The following is a 14,336-nucleotide window of genomic DNA, read 5'->3' on the forward strand; positions in this document are numbered from 1 at the left end:
ATTTCTCTTGTTATCCAGGGATTTCTACTAGGCCTTGTCTTTTTACGTGTTTGTTCCTCTGCTGTTTCCTATCTCATAGCTACCCATTTGTGTTCTGTTGTATTCCTTTTGCACTGTTTCAGTCCTACATTGTATTCCTCTGAAACTCTCAACAGCCTCTGGTTCTTTAATTTCATACAGATCCCATCTGTTTTACTTCGTATGTTTTTGCAGTTTCTACAGCTTTAATCTGCAGTTACTAACCAATAAGTTAGTCAGTACACATTTTCCCTTGGAAATGTTTTGCAGTTAAAAATGTGATTTCAAAATCTGTTTTACCATCTGTCTTTACCTGTGGAATGTTTTACCGTGGATGATACTATTATCTTTAAGCCATATACTAGCGCTGCATGCCACCAGGGCAGGGGGAAGGGGCGAGGGTCGAAATGACTATAGTTTCCCTTTGATTTCAACCATTTGCAGTACCAGTACAGCAAGGCCATGTTGGCTAATGTTACAGGGCCAGATCCATCAATCATCTAGGCTTTTGCCCCTGCAACTACTAAAAGGGCTGCTTGTCCCTCTTCAGGTGTCACAAGTTAGTGTGACCTCTCCACTGATATCCCTCTGTTGTGGTTGTACCTACGGTGAGAGCATTTGTATCATTTAGGCATGAGACCCATCCCAACTTGGCAAGGTCCATGGTTCATGGGAGTACATTTTTGATAACAAACAAAAATTCCTGGTAACAGTGCTTTCATTGCCTCATTATGTAGGGGCAAAACAGTGTCAAGCAAATTGTTATTCTGCCCCAGGACTGCTCAAGAAGATCGGTACTAAACAGCAGAAAGGGAGGAAGAACTTGTGGAGTAAATTATGATACAAGATTGTTTCAGACTAACAGTACGTTCTTATTTTGTCCAATTTCTACTCCCTCTGCTTGCAGAAATAAAAATCCACTAAAAAAAAGCATTAATGCCATGTAGTAGCTCGGAAGAGAAATCCACCATTGCATTGCGCAAGGCCTTAGGGTTCTGGGGACTCTTAGAGATCTAACAGGAGTAAGTCGGAGAATCCGTGGAATTTTTCCAAACTGAAAATTCAGAAAAAATTGCTCCGAGTTTGAACATAAATTCTTTACTTAAGTCCAGTAACCTGAAAGACATAGTCCCAATTCAAGCTTTTAAATGAGAGAGAGAGAGAGAGAGAGAGAGAGAGAGAGAATATGTAATAGAAACTGAAAATTTTCTCGATCAAATTAGCAATAAATAATGCGAAAAATGCAAATGTTAGATGCTGCTTTTTATGTTCATAAACAAACAGATAATGTAACAAAATTCAGATCAAGTTTAGAAAAGCTCTGTCTTCTAACTTTTAGGTGCAAAAATAAAAGGTACACCTTTATTAACTGTTGAGCTCCAATAAATGAAGGAAACAAGAATCCAAGTAAAACCTTCTGGGAAATGAATTATCCAAAATACTAATAGCTAAGGTTCTATTATTATTAAATTATTTCAATGCACAAACAAGCAAAGAAACATCTTTCCAAAAATAGAATATCCAGCACACAACATAGGCAATAAAAATGCCAAATGATTAATTACTCTATGTAAAACCTTCCATTTGAAATTTCCAATTTCCTTCAAATATTTGCAGTGAAATAGGGGACTTCGAGGTTAGTTAACTCAAGGTTAGGTGAAGTCAAAGTGGACAATGTAGCAGTACCTCTAAGAAATGTGAAGAAAATCAAGAATTCTAAAGCAATAAGAAGTATTGAATTTGACTTGGTTCATTACCCCTTTGAAGTTAAATTTGAATTCCTATATCCCACTCCATAGAAAAGTGGCATGGTCAGACCTATCCCTAAGACTGAAAACCTACAGTCACCTTGTAATATATCCACTGTATCCAAAGCGTTGGAATATATTCTTCACAATTGACTGATTGAATAACTAATACAATAGCACAAATACTGCACAAATTGAGGTAACTGAGGAGCTGAAATACGCTATGGACAACTGTGAGGCCACAATATTGACGCAACTATACTTACGCAAAGTACAATTAACTTTGGTAGACTCCTTAGAAAATTTTGATGGCAAAAATTTGCTGCGAGTACACTGAATTGGTTTGAAAGCTACTTGAGAAATACAGCATCGTGTCGTATGTGAGAATGAAAAGTTGCCCTGAAAGCACATTCTCTCAGGATTGGCGAGGGGCTCACTCCTGAGCTCAATATTGTTCTCCTTGTATATCACTGACATTTCATGAGATGTGGTTTTCTGTAAATACTCTTTGTATGCCAACAACCTCCAGCATTACTCAAATGCCTGATGTGAAGATTTAAATACTGTCATTACCAACATGAATGATGATCTGCCTTCAGTTTTCAGATGGGTGCAGAACCTGAGACTCAAGATAAATGGGAAAATGTTCCAAGTAGTTTTAGTATTATATTAGAAATTAATTAGCTCAGAGTTCCATGAAAAATATCCTCCTCTAGTTCTTGGTGGTAGCTCACTATTGTATCAGAAAGTGGCGAAGATATTGGGTTCAACTTTGAGTGAACATGAGAACTGGGCAGGGAATACTGTCACCTCATGCAGGAAAACTTCTGGTTGTCTATATGCCCTCCAGAAGTATTGGGGGATGTGAAGTGTGAACTAGTGCAGTCACCAGCCCTGCTGAACCTCCAATTGAATCCAAAACAGCACGAGTAATGAAAACCAACCATGAATGTTTGTGTGTATTGCATCTACCACAGACATCTGTTTGAACAAGTCAGTGATTTATATGTCCATTTAAGATGGTAACAGCCAGAGAAGTTTTGTGATTGCCATATGCAATATCTTAATTCATCAGGTCACCAGTGCACATGTATGCAGGAGATAGTATGGCCCATCAGAGATAAAGTACCTGCTCTCTTATCAGAGTCACAACGCAAGATCTCACTTAGCTAGTTTTGTAGCCATACACATCCATTGAACAGAAATATTTGCAAACTCACTCTCTGTTGCCCCCCTGGAAAAAGCTATCCTGTATTTTGCACACAGTTCAGTGTCCCATAGGAAAAGAAACCTACTACTTTCTTCTGCAAAACTCATTAAAAATTTAAACACTTATAACCTGTTTCTCTATGCCAAACAATAAAGTGAATACTTTCCAATTTCTCATTGTTCTTTCCATTTCTCAATTGTTCATTCCACTTTCTTTTTCCCTTTCTTCAGTACGTGGTACGTGTATTCCATCACATTCCTCTCCCCCCCCCCCCCCGCCCCGCCCCTCCCCCTCCTTCTGCCAATCTTTCTTTCACATAAATTGCTGTCAAAACTTGTAGTTTGAACTTACCTGGTTGTACTTTGTCATTGTTCTTTCATATTTTGTGAACAAATATAAACTGCCATTTTTCACTTTTTATATCCTAGTTCCTATGGCATTTATAGACTTTCAAATAGAACTCTGAAAAGGTGTTCTAACTTAGTAAGTAATGTCCTTAGTGATATAAATGATAGTCAAAAACAGCCTGACAACCTTGTAAGCGTGTTGTAGGGTAGGGTGTGCTGAAAAATAATTGTTAACACTCTCAGTACCAGGCCTATTAGAAACCAGGCAATTTTGCCATTATTTAAAAAATCACTGCACCAAATCTACTTTTTGGATTGTGGCAAATTTGGTACCATTTTGAAGCTGCACTTTTCTACTTTAATTCTGTAAAAAAGAAACTACTTTGGAATGCACAGCTTTAAGGTACAGTTATAGACATCACATAGGTGTTCTTAAGAATTTAGAAAAGTCATACGGATAAGAGAATGCAATTGTTATTTATTTTTAACTAATATTATGGCGCTACATAACATCTGTCTGTCAGTCTACAACAATTGCATACAAATTTCACACAGAATCATATTGTTTTTTTTAGTGTGGAAAATTTTGAAGCAAGATTCCAAGCAGAGTGTAACACCATACTGTTCACATTTGCACTGTGTCTCTTGCGAGAAGCTTTGCCATTATCTTTCTTGCTCCTGGCACTACACACGTGACACACATGAGCAGCATTCATTACTACAGACCCATTTTTCTTAGTATGCATACCAAATGTGGCCTGATGCCTGGTAGACAATGTATACACATCCCTCTTATCCTTCCACTTCATTGCTAATACATTCTTTACGCTAGAAAGACATTTCGCCCTTTCTCAGCTTATTAGATACTAAATCTTTAGGTAATCCTTTCCTACATTTGTTCACAGTACCAACAGCTCCAGTAACTTTGTCAGCCAATCGTTGAAAAAGCTCTGGACTGGAATAAAATCGGTCTAAATATACAGTATGACTTTCATTCAGCAAGCCGCCGTCAGACAAAAATCGCAATACAACAGTGGACGAAGAATTTTCAACAATATGCTTACCAGCATAAACTTATAGTTAACAACATAGCCCCTACTGGCTTCAGCAGCAGCAGCATAAACCTTCAGTCCATACTTATGAGGCTTACTTTGCATGTAAATGCAGAAACTCACGTGACCTCGAAATGGGCATATTCCTTCATCAATTGTCAGTTTTTCTGAGGGACGATTTGCCTGGATACGTCGCTCCTTCAAATTCTTTTAATAAGGTAAAACTGTATGAAGTGGGTGAAATCCATCTTCACCTGTTTTTTTTTTTATGTTTAGAAGTGTTTACAAGATGCAACCACGACACTATCTGAGTAAAACACAAACAACTCATAACTTGAGGACAGAAGTTACAACTAAGAACAGGGTTAGTGCTCCAGTGGTCCACAAATTTTGGCTTTCTTGAAATACACATGTGGAAAAGCATACCCAAGAAATGCCTCATCTCACTTGTAGTCACTGGCTTCCATGAACTTAAAACTGAATTAGGCTTCATATTATTTCTTCTTCTATTCTTCTGGATTGTCTTTGATGCATACAAATTTGTCTGTATCTTGAGGTCTTGTACGTCACTGTTAGTAAGGAACACTTTACTGCAACACAGTACAGAACTTGAGTCATCACTATTCACTAGAATCTGCCTGGGTGTAGTGTTGACAGGCAGAGGTCGGTAGTTGTCAAATTCAATCCAGTCAATATCTTTTGGATATGTTGGATATGGCACAGTCACTGGATTTGCGGTAACACCATAAACATCATTCTCGTTTGCATCTGAAGACAAGCTGTCGTCAATGTCACTCTGTGAAAGGAATATCACATTACATGTAACTACATATATCTATTACAGAAGACATGTTCAGCAGAAATGTGAGTATTGCACAATTACGAGCAGTGATATGCCGTTGAAAATTCGGGAGTATGTACACACCATTGTATTAAGAATCACTCTCTACATTATCCAGAGTGGCTCTATCATTGATCAAATCCACGATTTCTGTGTCTGATAAACCCTGGTGGGACATTATTACAAACATGAAACAACACGATGACGTAAGGAAGACTGAGAATGCAAAGATAAGTTGTAACATGAATTACGCCGCTGTAAACAACACTGCTGTGCCATCTATGGACGCATTTTGTTACTAAACATCTGTAAAACGTATAACACTGGCCAAACCTGTAGAAATAATGCTGCAGCATAATGCTGGTGATTTTCACCCAATCCTAGGCCCATAAATTTTACAGGATTGGCGCTTAGTATTAATCAAAAAATATGATGCAGTCTACCATTCCCAATTTAATTAGCAATGAAGTTAACCAATTAGGTTGTTTCATGCGCAGATTCAAGCAGCATGCCAAATTGGTGTCAGTTTTTCTCATAGCATTGATGATATTGCACAAGACTGCTCAGTCTTTGACCTGGGTTCGGTCCATACTACTATCCCATACCCAATTATTGTATCTGTTTGATTTTAGGAAACCAGATGATTTACATGTTTGGCGATGCAGTCTCTGGCAAAAATGTAGTCGGTTTATTTATTCTTTTGAGTGAACAGCAAGGTGGATTTAGAAAGGGATCATCATGCTCAGATCAGATATTGATTTTAAAATCCATATTTCATAACAAATTACTAAACTCAAAGAACATAGTTGCAACTTGGATTCATTTTAAAAATGATGTGCCTTGCATGGCATACACAGTCCCCATTCTCGTGGTTTGTAAAGTAACATGATAATGGCAGACAGAGTATTTAAAGAGTACTTATATTACAGGCCGAGAAGCTTACGCACATGTTCTTTGTTTTATAAGTAGACTTGTGTGAAATGGGGTTATTATTTGTGAGATATTTTTCCTAGAAAACTATCCCACAAAACTTGTGTTCGTTATACTTTGAAATGCTGTGATAGATTTGTAATACAAGTGTGGGACAGAAGACAGATGTAGAACCATTTTTTGCTGTGAAGTTTGTGTGAATAAGCTCCTTATACACGTGTCTTATTAAACAGATAATAAAGGAGGATAAGATGATTTTTGAAGCTGCAGATAAAAACAAAGATGGAGCTTTAGACAAATCAGAGTTTGTAAGGTTCAGCCATCCTGAAGATCATCCTGATATGTTACCACTCATATTGAAACAAACATTGAGTGAAAAGGATACAGATGGTGATGGCTTCATAGACTTCAAAGAGTTTGTTGGCGAAAAAGGTGAGAAACTTGAATTTCGTGCAACTAATTAAAACTTTATGTTTATTTGTACTGCAGTTTTGCCATTTTAATGGTACTACAACCTTTTCCTAATACTCCCAGGAATGTTTGTTCTAACATTTTTTACGTATTGTCAGTACCTGCCCACCCTTAACTCTTCAAAAAAATTATTTCCTTCCCTTTTCTCTGTAATGGTACAGGGAGGAGAATAGGAGAAACCCCTTGTTGGAGAAAATACTAATAAAAATGAACTTTCATATAATGTGATTGGTAATTTAGCCAGTAGAAGATCTATCTAGCTTTGCATGCAATTTCTGAGATTCCATATAGCAGTGCTTCTAATTGCTGTTATGACCTAATGAATTAAATTGTTATAAGCATTTTAGTACTTGTGATCTACAAGTATTCTCTGTGTGATGGATTAATAGTGAGCTTGTGGGTATTCAACTGAGTAGTTGGTTTAAATTTTCTGCACTGTATTTCGAGCAGTTGGATTGGTCATTGGAGTATTATTCAAGACAGTGAAACAACAACTCAGCTAAACACTTCGAAGCTCAGTATTAATTTTAGTACTTGTTTAACACCTGTTCTTTCATATGTTTTCCTATTAAAAATGATAGGTTACTTCGCACTGTGTTGTGATACGGTAATTATTCTAAAATTGTAAAGCATACTGTTTATTCTTTGTTTCCTTTCTTTTCAGCTCGGCATGAAGACAAGGAGTGGCTTATGGTAGAGAAAGAAAAATTTGATCATGACTATGACAAAGATTCTGATGGAAAACTTAACTCTGCTGAAATTCTCTCTTGGGTTGTTCCCAGCGACGAGTATGTACCTAATGATAAACATATATTACCTAATATTTAATTAAACATTGTATTTACTGAAGTACAGGGCAGTTTTGTGTTGCTCTTTTGCTGTTTTCTGTTCTACCAGTTCTAAGTTTGTGTACAGTAACTCCTGAATTGGACACTTCACAACACTTTCTAGGAGAAATAGTCGTCTTTCCCTGTTATTGCCTTGTTTAAGAAGGAAATGTCATTATGACCTGCCATACTGCTGAATTCTCTGCACACTAGCTTAAGACCTGCATTGAATCAGCACAACATATCGATTTGTCTCTTACACCAGCCAGCTTGGGTGTTGTATTTTGTCACTCACTCATATTTAGGCAACTGCTGGTCTAATTTCTTACCACCACCACCACCACCACCCAGAAATACTATACAATATACACAGAACAAGAGTTCACATGATTCAGAAAGATGGCACCCATGATTTTTCTCTTTAGAAGTGACTGAAGATTGGAAAGACAACAAGGGCATCCTGCTGCAGATTTAAAATAACATAATTAGTAAATCTTGCATGAATACCTGTCTGTCATTAGTCGACACTGTCACAGCATGATAAGTTCTAAAGATATAGAAGCAGAAGGTATTACTTTATCTTTAACTAGTGCTTTGCAATTGTTAAATATATATGGGAATTGGATATATGACCAAATCTCCTCCTTCCCCTTCTCTTAGTGCATCATCTCCTACCCTCTGTCACTATTATCTCCTCCCTCCTCCTCCCCCCCTCTCTCTGTTCATTCCTGCTTCCCCCCCCCCCCCCCCCCACCTTCCCCCGTGTGCCCTTTACCCTTGTTTATCATAGTTGCAAACGAAACTTTGATTGGGAAGTGGAAATCGCTAAGAATGAATGGGATCATCGTTTATAGCGTTATGGGAGAGGTCTCGCCAGCTGCTGGATCTGTGAGGATAGTGGCACCAGTGACAAGACTTTACATATTTTTAATCTGCAAATGCGTGGGGGTTACAAACTTTCAGACGATACAGATTCCATGCTTGTAAGCTATAAGTACAACTTTTGTACTCTGTTGAAACTGACTGCGAAGAAGAAGAAGAAGAAGAAGAAGAAGAAAACAAAGCAACACGTTGTTGTGTATAAAATTTTTGTTGAAAATTATATATGGGGGAAACAATTTGTCTAATGGTTTAAATGCCCTGCTATCATAGTTGTGGCGGTCTACCATAAAGTTAGGGTGTAAACGTTGTCCTCATTGCCTATACAAATGAATAGTAGTATTGTGAGAGGTGAAGACTTCTGATCAGAAAGTATCATTGTGTTCCATAGTTGCCTATAGTTGAGATGGTGTAAGTATATCCCTGAGAGCTTGCACCACTGTTGCCAGTTTTCGGCAGCGAAGAGCTAATGGCTTCAGGGGAAAACAGTAGCCACCTACAGAGCTATGAAAACACTGAGATGCTGCTGTAGAAATGTGCACCAAATTGCTTTATGTTATTGGTTGAGATAGGTGTGCGGTACTATTGTGGTCACCCCACTGCAACCATCAGGCAACTTATGCCGACTCGACTATAGTGTACAAAGAGTGGTTTCATGTCTGTGTGATATGAGCCCCTCGCTGAACGCAATTTAGAGGTGGTGTTCTGAGAGGTCTTCCGGCTCATAATCCTTGCCCATTGAGCCTCTTTTGTATTGTCTGGATTGACACCTGCACTCCTGTAGCTGTTTGGAATTGCTACCACTGACATTTAACATTGTGTTGAGGATTTCTGCTTGCTGTTACGCAGAGATTTCAGTCCTGCACACCTTTAGTTTTTCTTCTATGAAAACCTTCAACTGATCGTACCTCTAGAAACTTGTTACAGATTTTAAAGATATAACTTTTACCCACAGCAACAGTTGCTGTGACTTCCACATGCAACATTCCCTACTTCATTATAGAGACTATATGGAGCCTCTGATTATGCGTTGTTCTCCAAACCCCACAGAAGCAACAAAACTCTCGTAATGACACGCATCACAAGTACTGCAGTGTTTATAGGTGACAGTCTCCCCTAGACTGCTTATATTGCCCTCTCATGGTAGAAACATGGACTATTTCTGCCAGAATTATATTACCAGGGCATGTACGCCCTGGGACAACCAGGAAGCCTGGGAAAAGCCAAGGAATTTTTTCATCTGGGAAAAATATATTTTTTTCTTATACTTCAGTGAATCTTTGTTTTATTTTCCTGTTAAATTTTTGTAATTTTCTCTGGTAAGAACTGATACTTTAACAAAGAATTTTACTTTTGCCCACTACTACAGAATAATACTGCAGCAATGAAACATAAATGAGAGAAAAACACCAATATAAAATATAGGTTGCAAAGAAAATGCACCATTTACAACAACAGAACACAGTGCGCATTCAGGCATCTATGGCGGCAGAAGTACCAAAGGCTTTGGATGAAGACTGTGCAGTACTTTGTAACAACAAACTGCTTTCAATGAGCGCAATGTCACAACTGTTCAAATTAGTCTTGTTTGAGCAGTTGCCAATGGGATCATGTGTATGTGCAGGGCTGAAGTTGCATATGAGCAGTACCTTCTCCTTATTTCAGGTGTGGCTGTTAGCTGTATAAGCAGTAGTTGCAGGCAGCCAGATGCTACCCAGAAAAATTTTTCTGGTGTGCCCAGGGTGCCAGATTTGTGCATGCATAAAGCAGTCCGAATTATAATGGGGAGTAATTTCTACGTGATCCTCATGTATGTTTCGTGATTTTTGCTGCTCTCTCTTCATTTACAGCACTCATGCCGGATGAAACAAAATGGATTTGTGTGGCCTGGAGCTATCAAATGAATTAAAATCTTCACATAATTACAGATTTTATTTTATTTCCACGTTATTTGCAATCGAGCATCAGTCACTTTGTAGAACAATGAAGTTATTTTGGTTGGTTTGCTAAAGAAATTTGGCTTTTATTACTCTTTTCCACAGAGGCAGTCAATTTATTTGAAATGAAGTGTTTCATTCCACACTAAGGGCTAGTGTAAACTCTTCACAGAATTTCAAGTGCACATTTTCATATTCCGACAAGTATGACATTATGCCATAATAAAGAACTAAATATGAGATAATAGAGTACTGATTCTCCAACAAAACTGATTTCCTGAAAACCACACTGAAAAGCTTCATAGAGTTTTACGTATCAGCCATCCATGAGACAATGTTTTTCGATCACAAGATGTGCTTCAATACTACGCTGGTACTTCCTCTAGGCTTGACAGTATAATCTAAACTTGTTAGTTAGACATCAGTTACATCACTTTTCAGGTGTAGAAATTTGAAACCAGAATTTCCCTATAGGTGGTGCCATCCACCTGTGTAGGTTACACGAGACCGTGTCTGCAGCACCATCTGCTACCTAGAACAGCTGACGATGAATGTCAACGCACAGTAACCCAAGTCCATACATCTCTATCTCTTTCAACCTGTAAACTTGCTGAGTTTTGTACCTACGAACTATGATTTGCAGATAACATTGGTTTTCTATTATCATTAGAAGAAAATTGCTGCAGAGTCGCATTGAATGCTTTTGAAGCTTTCGGCGAACATTCTCTTGGGAAAACAGTGTTTAGAGTGGTGATTTTGGCGTGAGAAATGCTGAGTGTGGGGAAACCACCGAAAAAGTTCAAAGATAACGAATTGCAGGCTTTATTGGATGAAGGTGATACTCAAATTCGCGGAATAATTGAATGTGATGCAGAAAGCTGTTTCTCTAAGGTTGAGAGCTATAGGAAAAGTGGAGAAAGTGGGTTCTGCATGAACTGAATACAACAGCAAGCACATTGAAAGACTACTTGTGAAATGCTGCTCATCAGATAAAAAATGAAGTTGTTTCTCTGTCGAATAGCTACTGGTGATGAAAAATGGATGTATTTTGAGTCCTAATTGTCATAAATCTTGGGTGAATCCAGGCAAACCATCGACATCCACTGCAAGACGAAATTGCTTTGAAAAGAAGACAATGCTCTGGGTTTGGTGGGATCAGAAGGGTGTCATTATTATGAGCTGCTAAAATGTGCTGAAACCATTAACACTGATTGCTACCAACAGCAGATGATTCATTTAAATCGAGCCTTATGTGAAAAAATGACCGGAATATGGAAAAAGGCAACACAGTCACATTGCTCCATGATAATGCCCCATGACACACAGTAAAATGATCAAGGTGTTCAGTTGGGAAATACTAGGATGTGCGGCTTGTTCTCCATACTTGGCTCTGTCCAATTGTCTGTTTGAATCACTGGGACACAGTCTCGCTGAACAATGCTCCAGTTTGCATGAAAATGTACGAAAATGGTTCGCTGACTGGTTCACTTCAAAAGAATTGACCTTTTTTTTGTGTGGCATTCATAGTGTGCCGGAGAGGTGGGAGAAATGTATAAATAGCATTGGAGATTATTTTGAATAAAATTTTATTTATCAGTTTCAAACAACAGACTTGTAATTATAGCATCCAAATTCTGGTTTCATGCTTCTACAACTGGTACACAGATTCTTGCTTTCACAAGTAACGTTAGCTTTTCATGAAAAGCTTATTGTTCTTAGTTCTGGTGTTTACAGAGAGCTACTTTTTTAAATTTATTTTTGCAAAAAATTTGTATTTTTTCATACTAGCTTTTTTCAGTGCTGTGTGGATGTAAACCTGATTGGAAATGTTAAATAACAGTAATACTGCAGTGCTGCACATGATCACGTGATGCCCCACTACACACGAAATTCCAATCGCAAATTTGGCAAAAGCTGTAAGAGTAGAGCAAACACCAAGCATGGGCTTCCTATGTCATTGTAGCTGCGCATGCGCAGTAACGCCTGTTTTCTGGCATGCTCTAGCAATTGCACAAACGAACCTATTTCTAACAGGTTGTGAGGAAATATTGTGAATGGTGGTTTAAGAAGCATTACTTTTAAAGTAAATTTCCTTTTACGCAAGATGAATTGTTATGTTGAGAATGTTGTGTCCAGAAGACCAGCCATTTGTCATTATTTAAAATTTTCCTGGCACATCTTAAGGGGCAACACACACAAAAAAAAAGACAAATATTATATGTGAAAACTTAACTGTTCTTGTAGCTATACTATTTGTATATTAATTTAAACTCTGAACTTTTCCTTTTTGTGTGTTTTTACTGCTGAACGGTGATGTTGCTGATATCATATGTTCCATGCTCTGAGTATCTACTGTCATTGACTGGTGAAATCACGTGACCTGAGCTATGATTTGCTGACAGAAGTTTGTTGCAATTGCGATTTCAGTGCTTTGGAAACAAATGTGCTATGTTTGGTGGAATTAGTATTTATTATTTAGTAATACAAAACTCGTCATACATGTTGCTGTGCACCAAAGATCTTCCCAAAATGTGTACGCAGGTCTATAAAACCTTCACCATTCAAAGGATTGATAAGTTTGAGTTAAAAGGGAAACTATGTCACTTAACACAGAGAAAGTGTACAGGGTGTCCGAAAAGTCTTTCCCTGATTACATAAATTGATAACTCTGGCTAGAAGTAAGATACAAATATGAAACTGGTGTCTAATTGTTTACAAACTATCAAAGTTTTTTTTTTTTCACACATCAGTAAACTTCCACATGAGCACCGTTGGTAGCACGTAGCACATCTAGGCGTCCAGGAAAGGTCATATCAAGATAGGCACGGACGTCCAAACCCCAATGAGGCGGTGCACAGTCTTGCTGAAACAAGACATGAAGCAGCTGAGAAACAGCATACTGTTGCAATATGTCCACATACACTGCAGATGTGATGGTAGCCTCAGCGAAGAAGAATGGCCCGATAATTCGATCGTGCAATAGCGCACACCAAACATTCACCTTTGGACTGCCTCCGGTGCACTCCATGACCTCGCCAGGGGGTTGTGAACCCCAAATGCGCACATTATGGCAATTCACTACTCCAATGACAAAAAAGGTCACTTCGTCGGACAAGGCAATTCATCTGAGATAACTATCATCGTCCTCGATACGTGATAGCATTTCGACCACAAAGTCATATCAACATGTACTGTCATTGGGCAACAAGGCCTGAACGATTTGTACTTTGTATACGTTTGTATAAAATGTCATGCAGAGAGTTTTTAGCATCTGTAAATCATGTGAGGCCCTGCGAACCGATTTCTTCGGACTTCGCAGAAAAGACTGCCTTACAGCTTCCAACCTGTTTGCTGAGGTTCTTGGTCGACCAGACCTCAGAAGGTTAGCAATCGATCCTGTGTTCTTGAACTTCTCATACCAGGTTTGAGTGCTCTTGACATCAGATGGATTCCTTCCAAATGTTGTCTGGAAGTGTCTCTGCACTGTGGCTGGTGATCGTGTCTCATGGTACCACAGGACACACTGTGCCTTCTCCTGATTGGTTAACATGGCTTCTTGGGCACTGCACCTCATCCCCTACTTAACATACTGCAAACCTAAAACCGGAAAAAAACTTTGATAGTTGTAAACAATTCGACACAAGTTTTGTATTTGTATCTTACTTCTAGCCTGCGTTATCAATTTATGTAATCAGGGAAAGACTTTTCGGACATCCTGTATTTTCATCTGGGAATTTTTCTTCTTGGCGGCATGTACAGCCTTTTTATAAACAAACCAACGTATTGATACTGAAACGTGCTTCTGGATCACAATGTTTATTTTGCAAGTTTTGGCAATATACAAAATTCATTTTGACTGTTTTATTATTTATATAAATATTTATGTTTACTTTCAACATGTAGCCCTCCAGTAGGTATATAAAAATATGTGCATGTTTGAATGCGACATTGTGTCAAAATACCAAACAGTCGGTGAAGAACTTTCAGAGACTTAAGATTTCAAAGAAACGAACATTCACATATTTATTTGTATAGATAACACAGGGTAATACCGATTCTGTGGCATCTGATGTATT

The 14,336-nt window shown here is 38.2% G+C and overlaps 1 protein-coding gene across 1 annotated transcript in view; it reads left to right on the forward strand.

The window, feature by feature from the left end:
• The window catches only part of LOC126161783 (reticulocalbin-2), a 54,092-nt gene that overhangs the window by 24,314 nt on the left and 15,442 nt on the right, over positions 1-14,336 (forward strand). Inside the window, exons 4-5 of the mRNA XM_049917856.1 lie at positions 6,380-6,578; positions 7,282-7,405. Coding sequence (XP_049773813.1) covers positions 6,380-6,578; positions 7,282-7,405 — 323 coding nt within the window. The remainder of the gene's footprint in view (positions 1-6,379; positions 6,579-7,281; positions 7,406-14,336) is intronic.

Source organism: Schistocerca cancellata, chromosome 2 (assembly GCF_023864275.1).
Source record: "Schistocerca cancellata isolate TAMUIC-IGC-003103 chromosome 2, iqSchCanc2.1, whole genome shotgun sequence".
NCBI lineage: Eukaryota > Metazoa > Arthropoda > Insecta > Orthoptera > Acrididae > Schistocerca > Schistocerca cancellata.